Genomic DNA, 27,786 nt, shown 5'->3' on the forward strand with positions numbered 1-27,786 from the left:
TCAAAGCTGAATAAAACGTATATCTGCAATTAGTCTGTGTTAATTTCTTTTGTTAACCCGTAGCACTCATACTCCTATTTATGTCGCACCCGAAAAGATTTTATTTGATTTAGTTTATTTCACGCCTTTTTCTGCCCCTTTCGGCTAATAGCGACGATTGCATCCGAAAAATAAAGGGAAAAGACGATCTGGTGTAATCACCTTGTCACAATAATCCGATGATTCCATCTTATTCTATGGAAAATATAACTCTCAACATTCCTTTCAAATATCAATATATCTTCGATTCTTTATATATCAACGTGAAAGGTGAATTCAATCATATCAATATATATGTTTTACATTGTATAGGTTTTATTTACCAAAGAACTTACAAACATATTATAAAATCTGTAAAATATGTAAAAAAAAAGTTAGTTGAACGAATGAACATTCCAAAAACACAATAGTGAAATAATAGCGCTCTTTAACGCAAGTACATATCTACGCTATGATACAATATTTTTGTGAAACTTTACAGGTGATTAAATAATCATTAATGAAACATGAGTTAAACTTACATAATAAAATGCACGCACTTACCAATGTGATATGGTTAAAAGGTTCATTTTATACAAGGTTCGAGAATGTGATAACACTACTTTACATGGTCAATTTTTAAGTCGAACTATTATAAATTGATCATACACAACCATCATGGAAGTTAAGTTTACCAAAGATAAAAAGAAAATTACACTGATCACGTGATTTCTACAAAACAAACAAGATATTTGTGATATAATGATTATAGTATTAGTCGCATTATATGTCATACACATTTTTAATTAGTTTGACAAGTTATAGTCTTAACAACATCTAAGTTAACATCATTTCATCAGCACAATTTATGGCACATAAAGTTGCTGCAGAAATCTAGTTGTGCGACGAAATTAAATGCATAAATTATAAGAAAATTATTATTCTTGAAAATGAGATAAACTGCGATGAAAGTTAATAATGAAAGAAATTGTCCATTCCTTCTTGAAGTTTTAAGAGAGTGCTTATTTCGTTGCTCCGTTTATAGCACTTGCTCCTTTGTAAAAGTGTCTACAGTGCTTGTTTTTGTTGTGCAAACATTTCTCATGATAAAAAAATAAGTAATTTTGTTTTAGCAACGCTTTTATTGTTCTCCCTGCAATTTGGTGTCAATCATGTTTTACGCAGCACGGATAAAATATCTTGAACACATTCTGCTGGTTCACATTCGGTAAGTCACACATTCTGCTGGTTCACGTAAGTCACAAGTCCTTGCTATGACACACAGTTGAATATAATATATTTTACAAATGGAGAGATACTTTTAACTTGGTTCACAAGAAAGTACGAGAACTGCACATCATAAAACATTTGTAACTGTTATTCTTGTCCATTTTTTATTTGTATTAATTCACCTCAGATTTTGAGATGCTTTTCACTGGAGGAATTTACCTGTCGTTACCATTCAACTTCACTACCTTCACCTTATCGGTTGCAGCATTGTACTGAAGCATATCTGTGATGAAGGTTTTGCCGGACCCAGAACGGGACTGCGTCATGCTTCCTCCATTGCGAGTCGAATTGCAGCAAAGAAGTTTCCTGTAAGCATGGCGATATTGTCGGTTGCTAAATGCGTAGATGAACGGGTTGACCACACTGGAAGCCCATGCTAGCACAGAAGCCAAAACGTGGACCGTTGGGAAACGCATCTGAAAGGAAAATAGAAAGATGATCTTGTATGGGCGTCGAACCCCGAGGGGGATTTAGTTTGGGCCCTTCTTATAAGGGGTTCAATGTTTAACTTTAAACATTATCTCATTTTGCAACAAAATATTATTATGTGATGAAAATTTCATAAATTAATTGAGAACCTTTTAGGCCCTTATTACCTCAGATTTTTAATTCGAATTATTTATCTTATTTACGATTGCAAAACTTTTGCACACAGAGACTTTGCATACAAAGAGACGGCAAATTATGCAGGATTCTCTTCTGAAATGGGCATATCAACAATGTAGAGTTTTCTTGGGTTTTAAGTCCACTTTATGCACAGAAAGGCTAATCGGGTCTGAGCGTACAATTTAAAGTGGGATCCTAACCACTATGCGTCAACAATGCGGAATCTATTATCACAGATAAAAGTAATAGGACGTTTATCTGTGCTATTACCCAGTTGAGTCTTCATAGTGTCCAGCATGCCCGTATGTTTACACTATTTCAGTATTTCTTCTTTCGAAGACACGGTGAATCTAGGAAAACGCGTGGTATATTACAGTCACGGACACTTCTGGATCTGGGTTGTAACAACCCCATTGACTTTCAAAGGAAAAATTACAACCCAGAAGTAACCAGTCCGTGACTGTACAAGTATGATTTATAATCCAAAAAATTGAATCCTCTTCTTGGAGGTTCTCCATCCAATACAGCAATATGGACTTGTTCTCTCTGCCCTTGAACTTATGGAGAAATATAGCAAGAGATCTGCTTCTGGACTACTTAAAAGAAAACACTATTCTTGGCGTGCAAATTGCTAATGATGTTTTCACTCCTTTGGAAAATTGTATTAACCGAAGCCTGCAAGGTAAGAATTGCAGGTACTTTCAGTTTCAGCTATTGAAGCTGTACATGTACAGGTCTAATTGTTGATTTGATTAAATTGAACACATTTACGAAGATATTTAAACTAATATTATAAATATCCTCATCAACAAGAAATCCTCTTCGAAATTCAAAACTAAAAGTTGCTGGGTCTATGAGAAGGAGTAGATTTATATTATGCCGTTTTTAAAACTTGATTATGAAATCATTGAAATATACTTCAAAAACCTCCACCAAAAAACTTCGTTAGAAATACAGTCTTATCAGGTAATTTGCATTTAATCGTGAATGTATTTTAGAGTATTCCTTACCTCATCATCAGCAACATTCGCTAACATAAGAGGCAAGAAGCAAATGAGGAAGCAGCAGAAGATGGTTAGCATCATTCTTGTCAGGCGGATGTCTTCTCGACGTTGCATAACTTGATGGCTGCTTGGCGTAGATGAACCTGATGATTGGACAGGAGGACTGGAAAAAAAAATATTTCTATGAATTCTAAGTGAAAATCAAATTGTGAAAAACTGTTAGCATATATTGCTATAATATTTTAAAACAGCTGTCGGTTTTCTTTTCTGATTTGAATTTTGGGTGACAAAATAGCAACCTTATCTTGGAATTATAGAGACGGACGTGTTATCCCAATTCCCAAAAATAAAAATCAAATAGTGTAACTAGAATTAAACAATAATAATGGTAAAACGATTATGCCTTGTCCATGACAGAAAAATAAACTACTACATATGCTGACCAAGGCAGTCTATATTTCAGTAAAAAAAGCAAACAAACACTTAACAACGTGACGTTTGTGATTCTCTATCAGGATCTAATTTTAGTTTGGTTTCCAAATCTGAGAAAGACTCTGATAGAGGGTTGGAACGTCACGTTAAGTGCTTTTTCTTTAACTGAAATATAGACTGCTTTAGTCAGCATATGTAGTGTTTTTCTACAATAATAATAATAGAAACTGAATAGTAGAACCAGGCCCGTACCCAGGTTTTTTTTTGAGGGAGGGGCCAGATCCGAAAATGTTTCATGAAATATTTTAATGTGAACCCATTAAAACCTACGAAAATGTTTTTATTAAATATTACATTTTTAATTCTTGCTTTCTATCAATAACATTAATTCATACTTTATTAGCCTTGCATTTGTGTTTTATCTTTAGTTTGTTTATGTTGCTATAAGGCCCATACCAAGTGTTTTTAGATTCGAAAATATGAAACGAAGAGAAGATTAGATATGCTGTAAGGTTGATTCAATTAGGTTGTTTCTCGTTGCTTTTCTGCCAAATTTGCCTAATTGCGACGACGAGGATGAGCGGATGATATGATGAAATTGATAAAGGAACACACTCACAAAGAACACCCATGCTCAGGCCGGGATTCGAACCCGGAATCCATGGTGTCGTAGCGCGGAGTCAAAAACAACTCCCCCACGGAGGCCAGCTTTGTTTTCTTATATCAGGACCTCTGATAATTCTATGTTTAAAAAATATATATATATATAATTTAAATGATACGTATTTGCAATGATTATTAAAGAACGTGTCAAAATCTAAGTTAAAAAGAAGAAGATACATTTTTGCATCACAACTGCAGCTAGAAAATAAGTCGGTACAAGAAGCAACTGTCCCGACTAAATAGGGATGATTGGTAGCCAGTGGCGACAATTGGGTGCTAAAACTAGAGAAGGCAAGTTGCCAAAACTGGGGGTCGGGACAAAGTTTAGCATAGTGCGCAGTGGCGATTTCTCTGGGTGTGTAAGTCGTGTGTCAACGGCCAAAGGAAAATGAAATAAAGAAGAAAGTATCTGTACTTTTATAAATTACGATTTTGAGCGTTTTTCTTTAATTGTCAGTTTCGAGCGCCCGGCAGTTTTCGAACGCGGCGCAGCGCGCAGTGGTTGTCAGGCAGGCAGATCGGTCCGTGACGGGCAGGGCGTTGCGAGGAAATCCAACGTCTTACCACTGCCAAAACATAGCATGACCGCGCATGCGCACCCTACCACCCACGAGCATGGTTAGCACTGGTCAGCTTCTCAAGGCGTTGTATTTATTCCCAACAGTTTGGCTTTCATTCACCCCGCGTTCCGCGTTTTTTTGCTCGTGATTGTTGTGCATTATTTTTTAAACGTGTGGTGTGAAGTGATGTGATTATTTTAAGATGGAGAATAGTGAAAGTGTTGTGCAAAAGTATTTAAATAAATCCTTTTCTTCGCTTTCGTATTCAGAGAAGAAACAAGTGATTGACAATGGTCGACCACGTCCGAATCTCACGATGTCAACATGTGTTAAAGGAAAAAATGGTGCTGGAAAAGGTTTTGAGAGACATTTTCGAAAAGAACTCTATGAAATTTCAGACTGGCTTTGCGGGTGTGATGTGGTGAATAAATTTTACTGTTGGACATGTTTATTATTCTCCACTAAAAAAAATGTTTGGAATTATCAAGGGTATGCGGATTTGAATCATCTCAATACTGCAGCGAAAAAACACAGTGAGTCTGAATTGCATCTTTCTAGTTTCTTTAAATTTAGTAGTTTTGTTGCCACTCCTACTAGAATTGACGTTCTTTTGGTTACTCAACGAAAAGCTGAAATAGAGCTACACAATGAAAAAGTAAAAAAGAACAGGGAAATATTAAAGAGGTTGATTAACGCCGTCTGCTATTTAGCAAAGCAAGAACTGCCATTCCGAGGCCATGAGGAAAATGCAGCATCTCTAAATAAGGGCAATTACATGGAATTCCTTATTGCAAGTGCCGAGTTCGATCCCTCATTAAAAGAACATTTATTAAATTCTACAGTGTTTCGCGGTACTTCGGCAGGCATTCAAAATGATTTAATAAATTCAGTTTCGGATGTCCTGAGAGATGAAATCTATAATGAAATTCAAAACGCAGACTTTGTGGCTATCATGGTCGATGAAACATCAGATATTAGCAATAAATCTCAGGTGTCAACCGTGTTACGTTTTTTTTCGGCCTCACAGAAAAAAGTCATTGAAAGATTTCTTGGATTTCATGACATGAGCGCCGATAAAACTGCAGGAGCTCTTTTTAGTCACGTGACTCAAATAGTGGATAATATAAGTGTGGGGATAAATTAATTGCCCAGACATACGATGGATCTTCTGTAATGAGTGGGCATTTGAATGGCCTTCAAAGCAAAGTTTTGGAAAAGTATCCGAAAGCTTTTTTTACGCATTGTTATGCTCATGTCATGAACTTGGTGCTGCAACAATCGTTAGAATGTAACAAAGAGCTTAAGGTGTTCTTTTGTGGTCTTAAATCACTGCCTACGTTTTTCTCCCATTCCCCAAAGAGGTTACACGAACTTTCTTCTTTCATGTCCAGAAAGCTCCCGTCATTAGCTCCTACCAGATGGAATTTTACCTCTAGGCTAGTGTGGACAGTCAATGACAACAGAGAAGCACTGCTTATGTTTTTTGAACATGTTAGTGAAAGTGGAGACTTCGATCATTTGACTGCAATGACTTCAAGAGGATTTTCTAGCTTCCTGAAGGATTTCGAAAACATATTTTTAATAAAGGCTTTATCCAACTTGCTTGCCTTTTCAGACGTATTATTCAGTATATTGCAGTCTAAAAATGTTGATATTTTGTATTGCAGTAATAAAATAACTGAATTTCAACAACAGCTGAAAGAGGAAAGTAAGAATTTCGAAACACTATGGAATTCTATAACTGGTGCAGTAGAAGAGGAAGAGGTTGTTTAAATGAAAATGAGGCGACTCAACAACGAATCACAGAATGACCACTGCCGGAGGCTTTACTTTGAAATCATTGATAATATCAGCAGCCAGATAACAATTAGATTCGCATCATTTGAAAAATTGCAATATTTTGATTTACTAAATCCCACAAAACGGGGCAACTTCAATAAAAGAGAAAACTTTCCTCATCATCTCGTACATAAATTGCAGGAAATTTATGGTAGTCTGTTTAATTTAACAAAACTACAGAATGAACTTTATGTTTGGTATGCTTCCACTGAAGGATCAGAGAAAACACCAATTGAGATTGTAAATTATCTACTGGACACGAATCTAGTGGGTGGGTTTACGGAAATATATAAATTAGCAGTGTTGATCGCAACAATTCCTTCCACGACGTCATCTGTCGAGAGATCGTTCTCATCACTGAAGAGGATCCACACATTCTGCCGCTCTACTCAAACTCAGAACCGGATGACGAATTTAAGTCTTATCTCCATCGAGAAAGAATTACTTTCTAAGCTGCGAGAAGGGGATAAATCCAAATTTTATGAGGCGGTGATCAGCGCATTTCTCTCTAAAGAAAGAAGAATAGAGCTGGAATTCAAGTAACTGTAAGTAATGAGCATTTGATTTTTCAAAATTACTTTTTGGAAGAATAAATGAAGGGTAAGGGGAAAAACCGGGAATGTGCATGTGCATTTTAGCAATTTTGTAATTAACGAGTCATTCTTATGTCCAGTGTGTTCTTTGTAGGGGGTGGTGGGAGTTCCAGACCCCTCTGGTTGCAAACTTTTAGCCAAAGTGGCTTGTTAAATATACCTAGTCTGGCCATAAATACTGTTACAAACTTTCGGAAAGTGTACATTTTGAAAACTGATTGGTGCTATTTGTGTGTAATATATGTAACTGTAACATACTAAAAGAACATTTAAAAATCTGAAACCATATTCAATTTATTCACCAAATAGTGTGTAACAGTATTTATGGCCAGACTAGGTATAATACATACAATATCCCAAGTAACTAGAATTTCTCCCCCACTGGAATTAGAAATGTCCACATACGTTAAGATCATTGAAACTCGTGCTTTAAAAATTAATTGTATGGCGAAGTATTGAACATTAATTTTCTCGTTTAAACTGTTCTTTGGCAGTCCTTGTTTCTCCTTACCCTTCAAATACGATTAATATTTTAAATGAAGTATTTACTTGATTTAAAATAATTTATGTAATTTAATGTTTTTCTAAATATTTCTAAATTTGCACCAAAAATGTTCAGGCAAAATTTGTAACATTTGTTCACAGAAATGAGAGGGGGAGGGGTTAACACTCCTTCTTTGCCAACGCCTGAAGTTCAGGGTCAGGAGACGCCACTGATAGTGCGGGGTCAAAAGTGACACAAAGTGGGTGATGGCAACTGCCCACCCACGACCCGCCTAACCGCCACCTCTTTCGGTTGGCTAACATCAATGGTTACGAAACAAAAATTACCAAATATTGCACACTGCAGACTTCTGGAGCCTGTCCCTCTCGACAACAAACCCATTCATTTATGCAAGGACGAAATAGAAATTATTCCAAATTTTTAAAAAAATGTCAATGTTATTTTTCGCAGGTTTTAATGGGTTTACATTAAAATATTTCATAGTTAGGGAGGGCATGGCCCCCATGGCCCTCCCCTTGGTACGGGCCTGAGTAGAACTGAAGAACTACAATTATATATTTATATGTGCTGAAGCGTTCACGGAATTATTTTCTACAAGGACTGGTAGACTTTTTCAAGGGCAGAAGAACTCCAAAGCTTGATACATATTCCCTAAGCATCTAAAGCTTATGTGGCAACTACAAGTAACGTATATGTAATTAATATGTTTACATGAGTATTGTTTATTATACAAGACGAGTTGAAAAGTGACAAAATTAAATGTCCTAGTAGACGTATCTGTGCTATGACCCACATTCTGTTCTTGTGTTATTGAAATTCAACCTAACATCGTCGCCTTTCAATCAAGGGGTTCCTGGTTCGATACTCGATGGATGCACACAGTGGTTCGGATCCCACTTCAAACTTTAGGTCCAGTCCCGATTAGCCTACTTGTGCAAAAAGTGGAATTACAATTAAAACTCAATATTAATAATAATAATAATAATAAAAGTTCAAATTATTGTTCAACCATATTGGGCCAGCAAAATGGCATAGCATAATAAGCACATGCAGCAACATGCAACTTATTCATTGCGAACATAGAACAAAAATGAGCGTCAAAAAATAATATTAAAACACTTTTTCACAATAGAAAACAAGAATAGTTCGAAGCTTGCCTCCGTGACGGAGTGGTCAGTGAAAAGCAGTAGGAATCCAGAGGCCCTGTTCGAACCCTGGGTAAGACATGGACGTATTGGTTTTGTCCCGTCATCCATTTCTTCATTCATCATCAATCATCATCGACTTGATTAACCCAAGGGGCAGAAAAAACTATGTAGAAATAACCAAAAATTGAAATAAGGAGTAATTTGAAAGAAATGTTTTAACGCGTAGTCGAATATTCAACACTCTATCATTTGATGCGAGTGGTTCTGGGTTCAATCCACAGTGAAAAAAAAGGTTGGCCTAGAATTGTGAGATCAATTGGGAAACTACTTGAGAAGAAGCAGCAGTCTCCAATCATGAGGCTATCAGATAGAAAAGGCGATGGGACTCGATGACCACTCACGCCATTTCGCAGGGTGTGGCCTCCAAATGTATCGGAGTTTAGTTTTGAATTTGAATAATTCGAGTTTTGCTGGCCCAATATTTATCCAAAATGTGTTCCAAAAATATTTTTCATTTTTTCATTGGGGTGGCCAGCACTTTCATTCCCATCAGCTCCCCCTCCTTGCTTACGCAATCTTGACCATGTGATGCCAACATAAACTTCCAAAAATAAATAAATAAATATTAATAGCAATGGATTACTTTATCCCGATCAGTTGCGTGCCAAGGATTTTCGAAAGGGAGGAGTTAAGAATACTTTCTTTGGTAGTCAGCCCTCATTTTGTCATATTTTCCTGCCTTTGATGTTATTTTTTAGTAAAACTGGACCAAAGGGGTTGTGATCCCCACTCACCCCCCTTGAGCACGCCACTGAGCCCGATATTATCATCAATAAACTCAACCAAGTTATAGCGACATCACATGGCGTCTGCTAAGAATATCTGCATTATCCACGAACTGGAAAATTTACAGGTTGGACCAGACTTACTCCAGATCTTTAGCAGGTTCAAAAGCTTACCTGTGGGCCTGGACATTGCGACGGCTTTGTCGCACCTTCCAGTAGATGCAGCTGTAAGAAACGATGATGACAATGCAGGGCAGCAGGAAACCGAAGACGAACAGGAACTTCTTTGGAGATTTTCCGTCCTTCTTCAAAATGGTGCAGGAAAATGTCGGTGGATCAAGTCCTAGTCTGCCCCAGACTTCAGTCAATGGCGGAACCATCATAGAGAAGCTGAACAACCAGGCAAACATGATCATGACGCATATGTAGCGGCTTGTGTACAGCTTGTCGTAGAGATTATGGCAGGCGATTAATATATATCTGTTGGGTAAGAAGAAGGATTATATTTAACAACAAACATTATAACATAGGTAAAGTATCAGAAACACAAGGAAATATTAGCTACTGATTAACTTACTATGGGTATGTGAATAGAAGTGCTATTCTCACTCGGGCTTACGGTATAAGATGCATTACATAAAGTCAACACGTTAAAAAATAATTCACCAGGTGGGGTTTAAGTCTAGGATACTGTGGATTACAGGATATAAGGACTAATAATTTAACGAGAGCGTTCATTTTTTGACACACTATCTCGTCACGGAAGGTTTTCGGCTCGAGTTCCAGCCTAATATAGCCCGTCGCCCAACAGCCCGTGAGGGCCAGGGCCTACCTACCGACTGCCAGATCATTCAGCCAGGGTGGCGTGTGGTCAGCATGACGAACCCCCGGTCGTTGCAGGTTTCCGTGACCAGGTTACGCTACTCATTCGCAGCTCCCCAATTTCCTCACGATGGTGGGTGGCCACTGCTTCCATGCACAGGCCAAAATCTCAGGAGAAAAGTTGTTAGCTTCTCCCAGGAGACTCGAACCTGTGCGCGCCGGAGCTAAAAGTATAACGCCCTAGACTGCACGGTGCGCGAGTCCCGGCCTAACCATTTGCTTTTGTCCCTACATCAGTTTCATGTAATCATTATTCAAAATGTCAATCCAAGTACTGGTAGAACTACCACTACCACAATAATAAATAAATAATACAATTTCGACAACACACATTTACTATCAATGTGCGCAGCACACAAGTGTTGATGGAGAATCAATTATCTCGTTCATTGTTTGATAGGTAAGGTAGGTAAAGTTCCCAGTGCATATAGCTCCGTGCCGTGAAGGCATATTTAGAGGATGTATTCTAAATTTCGACATTTTTGACCTGGTGTGATTAGCACCACGCTCTGGCCGTCGTTACTCGCAGGTACCCATTGATTTGAGGCCGGGTGAGCCCCAGAGTAGTTCTATGCTTTCACAAGGCCGGAAAAATTTCTACCTTAGATCTCCCACCGTAGGAATCAAACCCGGGTCTCCCGCATGGCAGTCAGGCGTCCTATCGACTATTTTTTTCTTCTTAAGAAAAGCCCCTAAGCGGCAGTTTTCTCCACACAAACCTCACATCAAATATTCTCAATTCTCGACTTTTTCATTCAGGGGGATTCGAACCACTTCGCAACGAAGGCTGGCTGTCTTGTTCACATCTTACTTCCAACATGTACTCATTTTTACGCATTTAATTCGGCGCAGATACCTGAAATTTTAAAAAGTAAGAAAACCGTATATTTTAACACGAATGAAGAAACTTATGTGTGGATTTAGATTAGGTGTGACAAGAAGAGGATTATAAGTTGGCTACACTTGTACTCCAGACCTCTGCAAACAAACCCAATGCTGGGAACAAGGTTTGGACGAAATTCATCAAGGACTTCCTTGTTCATCCAAACACAGGCAAAACACTGCTACAAATGACCAGAGAAAAGTCGAGGAAAGAACAAGGGGCTTGTGAGTAGCTGCGAGATTAACTAGGAAAGAAACGTTCGTTCTTTCCACATGACAGCTACCTTTCAGCTACCCTCTTTGGACTCCCCTGAGGTGTCGTATTCTCATAGTTGCTAGGCACCAGACCGCTTTGCCGTGACAAAAAATAAAACAACGAACTACCATTGTGAGGGTCCTTTATGTCCCCTAAGCATGACACCCATGACAACCAATTGTGTCTATTCCAGGGGGTATTTCCAACACCTCTGTACAAGAAAAATGCAGTTGTGCAAAATACACACCATTTTTGTTATTTTTTCTTTAAAACAACCTATCGATTGATTGGTTTAATTTGTGTTTTAAGTCCCTTTTATGCACAGATAGGCTAATCGGGACTTGACCTACAGTTTTAAGTGGGATCCGAACCACTATGTGCCTCCACCGGGTATCGAATCCAGGACCACAAAACAACCTTATTATGTGGCTTTTTATAATGATAATGCATTGAAAGACCTTATCATATGAGTACACATCTATGCCAGAAGTAAGCTGGCCATGAAGTGATGACAATTCGTATATTTCTTAATGTTCTTAAACAGTTGTGTGCAGAAATGTCGTTACGGGTGAATGGGTTATAGTTTGAATTTTTTTATCAGTTCTATGTATTTTATCATATTTTCAAGTTCACGACATTTTGTTCGGTGTTCTTATACAAATGAAAAGATACTTTCCCATCAATTCATGTATCGTTTGTATTTTGTTCCCCCCCCCCCCCCCGTCCCTCATTCCCAGGAACACATCACTCTCCACTTGCAACCCTCATCCCTGCCCTATGGGAAGTGAAAGATGGTGGCCATTTTATTGTTCTTGTGTAGCAAGATAAGGAAGTGGCGAATTTATGGCACTTTTGCTGATATGGACGAAAAGAGGATCGCTGCTAGGAAGGCGAGGGACATTCTTGTCTTGCCGAGAATAGAAGGTATATTGGAGCTCTGTTTACCGCACATGGGCTCGTATTATGTAGCTACTCCATGGATATTAAACCTATTTTTATGATGGGCTAAATTGACATGTGAAGAAGTAAGGAGACATCAACATGCCATGAATTATGTGGAGATAAGAACTGTATATTTCAATAAGGTATCATTTAGTAATGCGAGAAGTAAAAGTAATACCGCAAGTAACAATATCCAGTTTCGTTTAATCTTTGTAGCTGTAGTTTTTTTTTAAATATCGCGAACCAACTTCCGTGGTAGAGTTGTTAGCGTATATCTCCACGCAGTAGCGTACGCAGGATTTCATCAAGGAGGGGTATTTCTAAAACTTTCTCCAAATTCACATTACCATTGTTTTATTATACTTTAATTAATAATGCTCATAATTAATTAATTAATTTCTTTAATAACTACTAATAATACTACTAATGCAGCTGCTGTTACTAATGAAAGCAATAGAACCAGGGTGCGAAATCCTGGTGGGAAGTGGGGATTCACCCCCCTAACAATCTTGGTCTCAAAAATCCACCCCAACAAAAATTTTCGGGGGTGGAGAGTTCTTGTTATAACAAACAAAATATAAGCAATTACTTTTAATTTCAATTATACTTTACTAAGAATAATATCGAAAACACACACAAATTTGTGAAGTTGTGTGTATTGAATGCTTTCTTTCTCAAGAAATCATTAACATATCTACATCAATAGGCATAATAAAAGTAAAAAAAAGAATGCAAAAAATAATAACTATGAAATCTAATTAATTTATATTAACATAAACACAAACTAAACAAAAATTTACACAAAATAAAACCACTTCAACTATTTCATAATGTATTAACATCTTTAACCAGTTAGTAAAGGTATTAGTTAGCTGCTATACAATATCTGATATGTATAAAAGTAACAAATTAATTTCCTTTATGTAATTAACAATAATAATATATTTTAAATTTAGTATTTTTTACTTTTAATAACATTACAAATATGTATATCGTATAATTTACACATATGTTTGTGGGGGGGGGGGGTATGAAGATTAAGAACTTTCTCCCCCTACCAGTTTTCAATGATTTGATTTCGCACCCTGAATAGAACACAATTAGTCATTCGATTTTTAACAAATTCTAGAAGCAAAATCTTGTTTCTTTGTTACGAAATAATTGTCTAGTCAACGGTTATTTGTGTATGATAGGTGAGACATTTTAAGTGTGAAGAAATTCCATAAAACAACCAAATATATTAAAATAAATTGAAATAATCAAAGAATGGAACTCATCCAAGGAGCCGCGGTGGCCTAGTCGGTACGGCGTCTGACATGACAACCACACGGGAGATCCTCGTTCGATTCCCGGAATTCCACCTGAAAGCAACCCTGGGGGGTAAAGGCTGCCGGAGCGGGGTGTTGATCACATCACCTCCAAAATGGCCGCGATCGAGAATGTGTGGGGCCCCACCCCTACATGTTCCATGGCACGGTGCTATATGCACGGGGAAATTTACATTACCTTTACCTATGGAACTCGCCCAGGATGATGATGAGGCGCGATGTGGAATACATGCCGCTAAATTGCATTAAGTCCATTCTTGCATCCAAAAGTAAGTTTAAAGACATTCCAACACATTTATCACTTCTAGCTGATTCACAAAGTACTTCTTCAACATTATTTAGTGATGTGGATGTAGATACAGCATCACTTGAGACTTCACAAGGGGATGCGAAATCAGTACCGGGAAGAATGTTCGCAATAACGTCGACACACTGCGACGAAGCAAGGAATTTTCACAATTCTTGCGATAGTCACTGCATATTTTCTCGCAAAAAAAAAAAAAAAAAAAAAATTGAACTTCACGGTCGCTTACATTGTTTAGACATATCGACGCATCCAAAACGACACTAAAGATTTATGAGAAATGTGCCAATACCGCTCTCAAAATCCACCTTGCACATGCACGAAAATTCACATCTGGATTGTCTCGCTGCAACTACCAACAAAACATTTTACAATAGTTACGTTTATTGTCGTTTAAATCATAGATGCTCTCATATTTTATTTTCAATAATTCGTGTTTATTTTCAAGGCATTCACTATTAAAGACGCATGTGTTTGGAATGCTGTGCTTTTCTGCACGGGAATATTAATTCAAATTATTATTATTATTATTATTATTATTATTAGTAGTAGTAGTAGTAGTTGTTGTAGTAGTAGTAGTAGTAGTAGTAGTAGTAGTAGTATTGTCGCAAATCTTTGACTGTGATAAATTGGTCATTTTTATTTTTTCCACAGCATTTTGCATATTTCAAAAGCTCAAGGGGGGTATTGAAACCCGGTAACCCCCCCTTGCGTACGACACTGTCTCCACGAGTTTCAAAGGTTTGTTCCCATTGATATTCATCGTCGTTTAACCTTAGAGGTTTAAACTAGAGAGGGAAATAAATAATATAAAAGTAAAGTAAAAAAAAAGTTAAGTGCTCCCCTGTGCATAGCACCACGCCATGAAGGCGTATAGGGGGTGTGGGGGTAACGCCCCACACTTTCTTGATCCGGTCGTGAGTAGGGGTTATGTGATCAGCATCACGCCCCTGACCGCCTTTACCCCCCAGGGTTTCCGCCCGGTACCCGTGTTATTCGACGCTGGGTGGGCGCCGGGGCCGCTTCCATCGTTAGAAAAGTTCCCGGATTTGAACCGGCCGGGGATCCAACCCGGGACCTTTAGCATGGTAGTCAGACGCGTTACCGACTGAGCCACCGCGGCCAAAAAACGTATAAAATATAATATGAAATAAAAAAATGAATAGAAGGCGTATATGTTGCAGTAGGTTAACGTGATTCATCCACTACAATCAATTAAAAAAAAATCTTCCACAGGCAAATTAATTTATGTAACGAATTTTAAGTTTTCAAAGGGTCTCTCCGATGGCGCAGTGGTAGCGTCGTCGCCTTCTTGTCATGGAGTCCCGGGTTCGATACCCGGTGGAGGCACATAGCGGTTCCCACTATAAAATGTAGTTCACGTCCCAATTAACATTACTGTGCATAAAGTGGACTTAAAACACTAGCTAAGTTACGTTTTTCAACTCAAACGTGCCATTTGGATGCCCGAAGAGAGGGACATGACCCTCTAAAGGCACAAACAAAATAATAATTAGGGTGCGGATTTATGCCTTTTTTATTCCTTTATAGTAAAACGTAGGCTTTAATGCTTAAAGTTCATTTCATGGTGTTTCCAGCCCAAAAACGCATTTTTATAGTGCCTATAAATGCCTATTTGAGGGTTAGTGCCCACAAGGGATGCGTTTTAAATTTATTTGGATCAACACGTTGACAAGCGTAATCTACTACATGTCCAGAATGTAAATACGAAATAGCTGTGGCTATGCTGTGGCCAGTTTCCGGAATTATACTCTGTCCCGGCTTCTATCTCTGGAGCAAGCGAACGAAAACAAGCCTGCGGAAGTAGTGACGCTGGACGGCTCCACCTATGAACACGTGAGAGGGAATGGGATTGCGTGGAGGGGGAAAGCGACTGCAGTTACCAGCCTTTGCAGCAGCGTGTACAGCTTCGCTCCGACCAATCACTTCTCTGCCGCTTTCGCGGCCTTGCTCCAGAGATAACCGGGACGAATGACTGAATGAGAAATTATTTGGAAAATGTAAAAATCATATTTCACATTTACAGTGCATGAGATATGCTACAATAGAGTAGACGGATAAGAAATCTAGTTCTGATCTGCGGAACTGAAACTCTATTCCAGCTTGTAAAATTAACTAGTGAAAAACAGCGGATAGGTTAAGAAAGTTTGAAAGATAACGAGATAAAATTTCTGAGAGCTTAGGAACTTTGGGAAGTGGTAAGAGACTGGCTCAGTTCTCTTAAAAACTGCAGGTTCGAATATCACGTGAAACGGGCCACTTTCTCTCCACTTCTTTTTTTGGATGTAGCGAAGTTAATGTATTGTCGACATTTATTAGTGACACAATATAAAAATTATACTTAATCTAATTGTAATTAGTAGTCAGTGTCACTTGGGATTAATTTTTCCATAAACTTATCTAAGACTAAAGTAGTTACCACAGAAGTATAATCACAAGACCTAAGCTTAAGATAAAATATGAGGTTGAGTGCAGGGATCAAAATCATTGAAGTTTGGTGGAGGGGAACAACCCCCCGTTGGAACAACCCCGGGGTCGTTCGAACAATGTCACAGGCAGCGAGAATTCTTGCCAGGAGATCCTCTTCAGTCTACGGGTACGCGAGAACTTTGTGCGACGATGTCATGCCTGCAGCAAAGCTGGGGGATGCCACTTTGAACAACTGTTGTGAATGTAGCAGCTTGTGGAACTTGTGCAGGTAATAAAAGTATTACATCTTCATACACTGATTGTCGCTTATAACTTTCGACTAATTCGTTTCCGGACCAGTGTTCCTTATCTCAAATTGATACATGTGCCCTTTCCCATCATCCCTGAAAGTTTGTATCATCAGCCCGGAAACACCCTGTATAATATGGCAGATGTATTGCCGAAGTTGTTATTTCAATAATAGTTTATCCTAACAGTGTTTCAGAGCACTTTCCCCGTACGTTTCATCAAATATTTTTTTTTCTTTGGAAGAGGCGGCATTCTATTTTGTCTTGTATTTTGTAAGCAATGATACAAATAAATATAAATTCCTTCCAGTGTAGCCACGTAATGCATCGGATCCCACTTGAACTGTTGATCCATTCTCAATTAGTCTTTCTACGCATTAAGTGGATTTAAAATTCCAAATTGCATATTGACACATAGGCCTCCCAGGTGACGTAAAGGTAACGCCGTCGCCTTGTAAACAAAGGGTTCTGGGTCCGATACCCGGTGAAGGCAAAATGATTCGGAACCCAATTTAACTGTAGGTTCAGTCTCGATTATGGTATGTTTAATAAAGGATAGAGTTTCATTCTGAAAGTTAGGAGAAACTGCGTGTCCAAGGAGGAGGGGGGTGGGGGTAAGCCATGCGCTCGTCTGTTTGTTTTTTAGAAAAAGTTAATACGCAGAAACCTGAAAAGTAATTCAGCCAGGCACCGCTGCCCCATGAGCTTTTCTGTTCCAAAAACTTGTAGTCAACAGCAAATTCTGCAACATTATTTTCTTTGAGTTTTTATTACTTCAATTCATGATTATCACACTGTGGAAAACAAACTGAATGTGAATAGTGATGGAGGACAATTCGTCTATATTTTTTTTCTGTTGGGTGTACCTTAGTTTTAAAATTCCGAAGGCTCACACTTCACACTTCACACTTCCCTCGCTCCTTACGCCCGTGGACATGCTAAAGCATGTTTGTTCCCCCATGTATGCATCATTGTTCTACTTCATAGACGCGATTATCCTAAAAAGAAAAAACCGGCCCCCATGGCTGAATGGTTAGCACATCGCACTAAGACGCCAGGGGTCCTTTGTTCGAATCCTGACCTGGGGATGGATGTTTGTGAGTGTCCTTACATCAATTTCATCATGCTGTCACTCATCCCCATATTCGCAAATTAGCCAAAAGTGGCACAAAAAGCGAAGTAAAATACAGCAAATGAATCAATCAATCAAACCTAAAAGGAAAAGAGATGGGGGAGGGCCAGTGAGAGCCAGGTAAACAAACAGAATACAACAATGGCTCTGTGGGAAAGAGTGCCGACTAATGCCACAAGATGTCACTACAGTCTTGGGATAGCTCGTGGTGGAAAGATGGCAGTCGCATATTAACCAGGTAGTTCACAAGATCCCCGCAACGCGCTAGTTGAATACGGCAACCTGCGAGCGACAACCGCAACATTTATTTCCAAAACTCCCCTGCAGGTGGCGGCAGTTCATGGAGACGATTTGGTGAGTCCGGGGATGGTCAGTACTTGGACCATTTAGTTCCTTATACGCCCTGACGGCGGCGCTGGGATATTCACTCGAACACACGGGAACATTTATTGAAACTTCATACGAAGCTTGATACATTAGTTTTACGTATTTGGATTCTAAAAAAATAAAGAAAGAAAACCTGAAAAACTTCCGTCTGAGGAAGACTATGATATAGGGTGGCAGAAACTTCACGTGAATGTGTTTTTAGAGCATAAGAAAAATGGAGGGGAAATTATCATTCAAATAAAAATACAACTATGAATTTAATTTAATATTAGTTCTACAAAACAAATTATTTCTTCAAGAACAAGAGAGTAAAAATTCGTGATTTAAAAATATAGGCTATATATATCCGAATAAACAGTGAACGGTACTGAAATTGTGAGGGAATTGAATGTTTCATTAAGAATTGTAATGTTTTGTTACATTTACTATTATTGCTACCACCACCACTAATACTACTACTTATAATAATAATACGCATTTAACAAGAGAGCTGGTTTCTTTGTAACACATCCTCCCCGAAAGCAAAAAGTTCAATTCGTACACTGCTTGTTAAGTTTTTAAATGAGTAACTGCAATTATAATTCAGCTCAGTTATTTCTTTCGATTAACGAGTAAAAGAAATACAGTTACTTTTATAGCTACTTGTCTTTTCTGTAAGTTTCGACAGTAATGACGAAAATTATGGTTTGCTGTGCAAATAGAAATAAAATATAACCTTCACATATATTTATTTGTTACGAGCAAATGTTTTACGTGACGTAATGTAATTAAGTGTAGGGATATACGTTGAATTTTCTATATTCACATTTAACTTAAGAGGTTTGTTATAAATTAATGACAATTACTGTAAAATGTAAATGGTCATCGGCAAGATAAAAATAATAGCCCACTTGTAATTGCAATTCATGCATGCAACACGGTCTACAAGTTATATCAAGAGGTGACCCTTTCCTAACACACCCAAATGTCAACCTCACTTCCACGCATAGGCGCCGACTCCATGGGGCTTGGGGGGGCACGAGCCTTCCAATGTTAACGATGTGGGGGGCAGAGCCCCCAAAATAATTTTGCTTAAGAGGATCTAATGTATTATTTTGCTTCTCTTGTAAAGTTTACTCTGAATTATGCCACATGAACTTAACTTTAAATACACATTTGAAATGTTCTAGATCATCAATTTGGGGAGGCTGAGACCGCTAAACCATCAACTTTGGGGGCGGGGGCTATGACCAGAGACAGCAAAACACATGACATTACTATATACTAAGTATATAATTATGAGTATTGTTAACATTTTTACTAAAAAGAGTTTCAAAAGACGAACTAGGGTAGTGGATGGGACGTTCGGGCTACAAATGGTTCTCACATGACATTCAGAACGAGATCATTGATATAATAGGGAGATCTGTTTTGCGCTCCGTTTGACATTCAGCATTCGAACTGAATGAAAATTTTGATATTTTTGAGGAATTCGTGGGCTTTTACGAGATTCCACTACCTCTTGAAAGACAATCAATATTTCTGGATGAAAAGTAGTGAGATAAAGTAATTAACACGCTGTTTCGCATGCAAACTGTAACATTTGAAATATTAATAAGTAACATAAGATGTTTTACCTTAAATCAGGATAATCCCTCTACATAATATTTACACATTTCATTCATATTGATTTGAAAACCTTATTTCACTGTCACTTGCAATTTAGTCTTCTTACTGGAGCTTCCAATAAAATATCCCATGCCTAAAAGTAAGACTTGAAGCTTTCCTGACGACGAATGATGAAAAAATTCTCTCGGGTTATCGACCAGGTGAGTTGTAGAAAAGATTCCAAGCTTTCGAGAGCTAACGTCACTCTCATCTTCTGCCCTGAAGATGTGATGTTAGCTCTCGAAAGCTTAGAATCATTTACACAACTCACCTGGTCGATAGCCCGAGAGAATCTGTTCATCCCATGCCTAGTTTTATGTATTCCATTATCCCCGCTTTATCCATAGTTTTTTTGAAGCTTACTTCCTATTGAGTTTTACATTGTTTGCATTAATATTGTTCTTAAGTAAGACAACTATTTAAAGAAGTAGGGAAACTAGTGCTCTTGAATTTGACACCGCTTGCCTCTTCTCGCGAGACTGATCGTAGTTTCAGTGCTTTGCGTCGCGTCAAATGATATTTAAGATAAGAAGAACGATGACCCAAAAGCGCCTTAACTCTGTGGCACTGTGTAACGTACACAAGAAAATGCTGGATAATATTAACAGCAAGATGGAATGATTTAAATCAGGTGATTTATTTTTTAAAAAATCACTGATTTAAATGACATTAAATAAATAATTTATAGAATTATGCACATAAAGATTTTGTAGATATCAGAATCACTTTTGGTGAAAGTACATTAATCTCGTAATCATTTAATTGTGTTTATTGGGCTCTAAGAAAGGAAACAAAATATATGTACTGATGAGGTGAAGCCCATACGAAAGGAAATGTAATATGCAAACTGAAACACACTTACATTTCTCTTGATTTAAAAGTAGTGATTTTATAGACAAAAATATCAAACATTTTGTGTAGAAAAACATACAAAATACTAATCATGTTAAACCGTAAATAGTGTCATTATCATTAAACTGTAAATAAACATGGCAGCTTATATTTTGCAAACTATCATTTAAAAGATTGCCAAAATTCAGAGACACAAAATTACAAAGACTATAAGAAATATTTTAAGTTATAATTATAGAGTGCATCCATAATGTTTTATTTTCACTGGAAGAAAACTTACTGAAATTATTATAGTTTCATTAACACACTCAACAAACATTTCCATGTTCATATACACGATAACAGAAACAGAAAAATGTATATTTACATACATTTTTTTATTTGCTTTAATCAAACTGTTCAAATATTTTACAGGACCGTTTACTAGAAAAAGCTTTTCTATAAGAAACATATATCTATGCCCTGTCCCAGCTAACTGTAGAGCAGGGCCGCGCATATCGGCAGAGGAGGAGGAGGAAAATCGAGTGGTGAGAGCGCAGCGTTTCCAACCGTACAGGGATTAAAAAGAATGGACTATCCCGACTAGATCTGCACGTCTTTCTAGCCTTGCGTGAATTGTTATAAAACTAAGATTACCATACATTGCAGACTGCAGACTCGTGGGGTCTGCCTCTTTCCACAAATAACTAATTCATTTATGCAAGAACAAAAGCTGAAAAATCGGCAATGTTATTTCTATAGGTTATTGCAGGGGTGCCAAAGGGGGGGGGGGGGTGAGGGATTATAGCGCAGGCTGCGCCATCGAGATTTTTGGGGGATTTTTTCCCCTTCAAATAATATAAAATTCAATATTTATATATTTGTCCAGTGGCCGCGGTGGCTCAGTCGGTAACGCGTCTGACTACCATGCTCAAGGTCCCGGGTTCGATCCCCGGCCGGTTCAAATCCGGGAACTTTTCTAACGGTGGAAGCGGCCCCGGCGCCCACCCAGCGTCGAATAACATGGGTACCTGGGGGAAACCCTGGGGGGTAAAGGCGGCCAGGGGCGTGATGCTGATCACATCACCCCCACTCACGACCGGATCAAGAAAGTGTGGGGCGTTACCCCCACACCCCCTATACGCCTTCATGGCGTGGTGCTATGCACAGGGGAACACTTTACCTTTACTTTACCTTTTATATTTGTCCAAAATATATGTTAACATTTTACACATTAAGTGCACCACATTTAATTCATTAGATGAAGAAAAGAAAGTGTTTAAGGGTATTATCGAAGGTGGGGGGGCGAGGGAGATATCCAACTTTTACATATTAGACCTTAATTGACATGTGGGATCTGAGGGGGATTCTGAATTAAAAGTTGGGGGGACAGTATCTAACACTAAGTCTTAAATTATGGCGGGTATTTTAGTTAGAGGGGAATTGAGCATTTAATTGAGGGGGTATCTAATTATTGTGTATTACTATTGTCTTAGACTGTTGCGGAAATTCTGGTGCGGAGACTGCGAATTAATTTTTTTAACTCTTCAATATCAACAGTAAGTCTAAAATTGGCATGGTGGTAGGATTGAGTATTAAATTTAAAGGGTGAGATAGGAAGCTCTTGATAAAGTGTTAAATCTTAGATTGCCAAGGGATTTCTGTAGTGGAGAGAGAGTTCGAACATTAAATTTTGGAGACTGTATTTAGCGATATGATATCCACACTAGGCTGATGACTTTTTCATTTTTTTTCTCAAAAAATATTTCCTGTAGCACAAATGGATGAACTTTTGCCTATTAATGACTAAAATGAGGTATATTCCACTGAAATATTGAAAAAGGTCACGCACAAACCATTTTTAAATTTTATGTATGCCATTTTACCATTTCATAAAATTGTATTAACAATATTTATATATATAATATAATTCAGCAAACAGAGTTGTGCAATAATTTATGCACCAGAGAATTGTATGGAATATTCCAGAAAATCATAGAACGCTGTGCGCCGTCTGGCCGGATTGTGACGTCACGGTGACGTAATTACATGGGAAGCTTCTGTACAGTACTAAAATTTTCTTCAGCTGTTTCGCAGTGTGGTATAAACTGCTATATAAGCGAAGTGTTCAAAGCGGGTTGTTGAGTTTTGATTAGATTAATTTTGTGTCAACATTATTATTGCCTTATAACTATTGCGCAATGCGCAATTTCGCAGTATCCAGAGTATATTATAAAGAAATCCTTGCATTATTTGGTGAGCTACATTAAACTCTCTCGCTAATTATAATTGAGCATCTAATATATTATTAGTGTCTGTCTTTTTTTTTTAATTTCTATAATTGTTTTTTGCTTGTTTTTAAATAAAATATATGGAAACTCAATTACAGTTTCTTTAATTTGTTACGTATTTAATATTTACGTTAAGGCCTTTTCTATTTCTGTTGCTGAGTAGAAGACAACATGTCGTTCAAGAAGACCTCTTCTAACACGGAGAAGAACAAGGAAACCTGGACAAAGAACTTAGTCCAGTTTCAAGCGCCATGAAGATGAGGCAACGTGGCAATTTATGAAGCACCCTTGAGTGAACGGAGTCGCAGCCCCCTGAAAAGCCACGTCATTGGACGCTTCAAATTTCTTGAATCCACTGCTAAAGAATGGAAAGAGAGGATCAGTCTAATTGCTGTGGAGCTTAAAGCCCTATGGAGCAAAACATTGAACTTCCCGCATGTATCTGATCAAGTCATTTGTGCAAAACTAGCAAACCTTCTGAAAGACTATGAGCGATGCAGAAAGAAACAAAACTTTGATTCATTGAATGAACTGTTTGACGTGACCGAGGTGAAAGGCGAATGGATGTGCAAAGAGGATGAGAAAACCTCTACAAACTGCAAATTGAGAGCAAGGGCCAGGTTGGTTATTCCAGTTGCAAACGTGCTAGTGCAAAGACCATCCACCCATCCAAGCGAAAGAAGGCAATGGAAGCGACTGTGTCAACACTTACCAGCTCAGCGTCACCTGATTGTTCCGACAGTTACACGGACTCATCCGACAACAGCAAAGACAGTCCTTGGGAGGATGAGAATGAAGCATAACCCAACAGGCATTGCAAGACGCCTTGTTACAAGCTCAAAGCTGTCGTCCCACGGAGCAGCAAAGGTGTGCCGCCAGCTTTCTGGTGAGGGCATTGAAATCCTAACACCATGTCAGTCAGCAATCCACAAGGCTATCTACACGAGAGCTGCTCAGATGAAGAAGCACTTGGTGAGCACGCTTCATCTGGAGAAGTGGAGCATACACTTTGACGGCAAACACATTGATGGCTTTGAGTTTCAGGCCGTGGTCCTCAAGAATGAAGCAAAAGAAAATAAGTTGTCTGTACTCAAATTGAAAGATGGGAAAGCTTAAACAATCGCAGAAGGACTCCAGGATGTGTTAGAGGAGTTCAACCTGTGGGGATCAAGTGTGATGATTGTTGCTGACACAACAAGTGTGAATACCGGCAAGAAGACGGGCGTTGTTGTTCAGCTGCAGCAAATGTTCGAAGAGAAAGGCCACCCCAAACCCAAGTTCATCAGTTGCCAGCACTATGTGCTGGATCGCGTTCTTCGTGTTGTCATGGACGATGAGCTCCATGGTTCGACTAAATCACCAAACATCGAGTACTTCTTTGTGCAGAATTTGATGAGCAATTATGATAAATTGAAAACAGCCTTCAGCAACGGTAAAACTGAGATAAAGGAAACAGGCAGCTGGAGAGACGACATGAAGTTTCTCTACCACCTCACTCGTGTCTTCCGTCATTTCACTGACAGGAATGAGATCCCCTTCATGAAGTTTCAACAGATCCCAAACATCAGCAATGCACAATTGAACTCTCGTGCCATTCTAGCCCTTCTTGAGTTTATTCTGATGCCTGAAACCCGGAACAGGCTGCGTCAAATTTGTTCATTCATTTCCTACTCATGGGCTGACCATTGGTTCAGCAGTCAATTGTTCAGCGCTGAAGATTTTGATGAACTATCTGCAGTTCTGAATGACTACCCAATATGTCTCAAATGCTTGAAAAGCCACTGGAAAACAGATGAATCTCCAATCAACATTGCCCAAAGCAACCAGTGCTGTGAGCGTGCGATCAAAGTTATGCAAGACTTGCACGACTCCTGCCGCAACAAGGACAACCTCCCACTGAGATTCGTCCTGTCAAATGACATTATCGTGAATAATTGACTTCCTTTTCTGTTTGATGACCCTATATAATGTTGTATATATGTGACTCTAAAGCTTGTGTTCAATTTTATATCTGCTTACAGTGACTTCAAAAAATGGGCAAAAAAACTGATAAATAAAATTTTTAAAATCATTTTGTGCGTGAGTTTTTTTTATCTAATCACCTTGAAAGTAAGATTTTATGTAATCTTTAATGAAAGCTCATCAAATTATGATACAGGGAAATGAGGTTGTAAAAAAGTCATCACCCTAATCCACACGTTTTCGACCCCTAACATGCCAAAAGAGAAGCTGGAAAAGCCTAAATATCTCGGGATCCTAAGAAAGTATTGACACTCCATTAAATTAATATTCTTGAAAGCCTGCGAAGAAATGAATGTAAAAATGTTCTTGCTCGCTTCGCTTGCAATGATATGTTGTGAGGATGCGTCTTTGGCGCTTTACTGAGGTGTCTGTGAAGTTTTATACTATAGCTGCATTACAAGACGTAAGCGATATTCTCGATATTCATTAATAACATCACTTCTTAAAATGCTTAGTGTTGGCATACTCCTTAATTTAAAACAGGTGCATAATTTGGAACAAAAATATATAGAATCCGCATTCCTAACTTCTTGTCACAGAAAAAAAATACTTTAACAAGTTAAATTTGCACTGAAGATAAAATCCACGTAATTATTGTTATGCGTTACTAAAATAATGATATTTCCCCCAAGAAAACGGGGGGAGAGGGTGAGTTCTTAGAAAGAGGAACCTTATTACATTATCGCCCTGAGCTTAAGAATTTCTAGCTAGGGTTCTGTAATGTCTCGTGAAACAATAATTGAATCGGTCATACGGCTGGAGCATGTTATTTGGTTTGCCAAGGTTGATTTTCTATCTTTAAGTTGTGTAACAATTTGTGTTCAATATTCAAAATGTGAGTTTTATAAACCCACTCACAAACACTATTTATATGTATATTTACATAATTTAATTTACTACATTCAATGTGCTAGCTTTAAGTTTTTTCGAAAATAGAACAATTAATAAATATGGACAGTTTAACATGGTATTTCCTTCAAATAGACATCAATTATTACGTATTCATCCAAACTGTTTTGGGGGGGATTATGATGAACGATTTTAGGGGCGGTCTTGAGTGATGGGTACCCTTGTTCAGGGAGGAGGGGCAGTAAAGCCAAGAAAAAAGTTACTTTCCGTAGACACGCTGTCGTAATTAAATTCTTTGTGAGGATTACGATATGGTTTGAGGGCGCGAATGATATGATTTGGGGGGGTGCATGACTTGATTTTGGGGGATGCGCCATTGGACTTGGGTGGGATGGGAACCCATGGGTTTTTGTACGTTCTTATTAAAATATTTCATGGCAAGAGGAGGGCTATGCGCTCCTGCCCCACCCCTTGGGTACAGACCTGTTTTAAAGGTTTAATGATGAGGAAGCAAACTAGTGATTCACTCCCAACTGGAACAATTGGAGCGAAAATTGCGATTGGCCTACTGTTTACCTACTGAAACTAATCTCGTTTCAGATAGTTGAACCAGTTCTCTGTAGATGTCAGGACGAACTGCTAGTTGGTGCTGCCGCGTAGCGGACAGTACTTCAACTACCCATAGTTGAAGTAGACGATGACGGGCTTTTGGGAAATACGCCTTTTCAAACTTCCCACGCTGACTTTGGTGATATAAGTGGGGGGAGGAAGGGGGGGGTCTTATTGTATATTGTACGATGGACTGGACAATAACTTTATTTGACTATAGAACTAGGGAACTAGGAGGCAATTGACGGAGATGGAAAACAGAAGGCAATGCTACAGGGCGCATAGTACATGAGTGTGGGAAATGAGGGGGAACAGAAAATAAATCATCCTAATTCTTGATCCTCGAGCATTTCGAATGTGTTTGCTGAGCTTCCTCACAAATCCAGAACCCTGTCGTCAGTGGCGTGCCCCAAATTTTTGAAAGGGTGGGGGTTATGTATACTTTTTTTTAGTTGTTAGTCCTCATTTTATTATATTTTCCTACCTTTGACGTTTTAGAAATACTGGTCCAAAAATGTGGGTTATGACCCCCCTACCTATTTGGGCACGCCGTTGTTTGTCTTATACCATAATTTTGAATGTAATAGATGATTCTGGACACCACAGTGTCGCAGGAACGTTTTCGATTTTAGGAAGGAGCACGACGTTTAACGTACACATGGCCCGGATCCACGGGGAGGGCTTTAGGGGGAATAGCCTCTACCAACTGCCAGACTTTTGGTCCAATTATAACACCATTAACCCTTGTTTCCATGATATGAAAAACTCAATATACTGACCAAGGCAGAAACCAAACAATCAATTAGTGGTATTACAAATAAGTGCTTGTTCGACTCAGAAACAGGATGAAACGGGTTAGGAAGGACCTCTGTGATTCTGGCCAATGGTTTCTGTTACACGATAATGCTCTGCCTCATACCGCATTGTCTGTACAACAATACCTAGCTAAGCATTCAGTGACAGTGATCAATCACCCTTCATATTCTCCGGACTTATCGCCTGCTGATTTTTTTCCTTTTTCCCAAGCTTATGGCTATGAAAGGGCGAAGATTTGACGACGTCGAGGACATTAAATTAAATGTTACGCGTATTTTGCGAACACTTACTGTTAATGACTATCAACAGTGTTTCCAAGACCTGTACAAACGCTGGTCAAAGTGTATTGCCTCCTCTGGTGATTATTATGAATGTGATAAAGTCATTTGAAGGTAATTACTTGTTTTCTTTCCTAAAAAAAGTTCTG

The 27,786-nt window shown here is 38.5% G+C and overlaps 1 protein-coding gene across 1 annotated transcript in view; it reads right to left on the reverse strand.

The window, feature by feature from the left end:
• Window positions 1–341: 341 nt before the first annotated feature.
• The window catches only part of LOC145984141 (protein trapped in endoderm-1-like), a 137,911-nt gene continuing 110,466 nt past the window's right edge, over window positions 342–27,786 (reverse strand). Inside the window, exons 4-6 of the mRNA XM_083117590.1 lie at window positions 9,618–9,923; window positions 2,925–3,081; window positions 342–1,724 (exon numbers count right to left, since the gene is read on the reverse strand). Coding sequence (XP_082973716.1) covers window positions 1,464–1,724; window positions 2,925–3,081; window positions 9,618–9,923 — 724 coding nt within the window. The 3' untranslated portion in view covers window positions 342–1,463. The remainder of the gene's footprint in view (window positions 1,725–2,924; window positions 3,082–9,617; window positions 9,924–27,786) is intronic.

The sequence above is a fragment of the Lepisma saccharinum genome, chromosome 2 (assembly GCF_977018435.1).
Source record: "Lepisma saccharinum chromosome 2, izLepSacc3.1, whole genome shotgun sequence".
NCBI lineage: Eukaryota > Metazoa > Arthropoda > Insecta > Zygentoma > Lepismatidae > Lepisma > Lepisma saccharinum.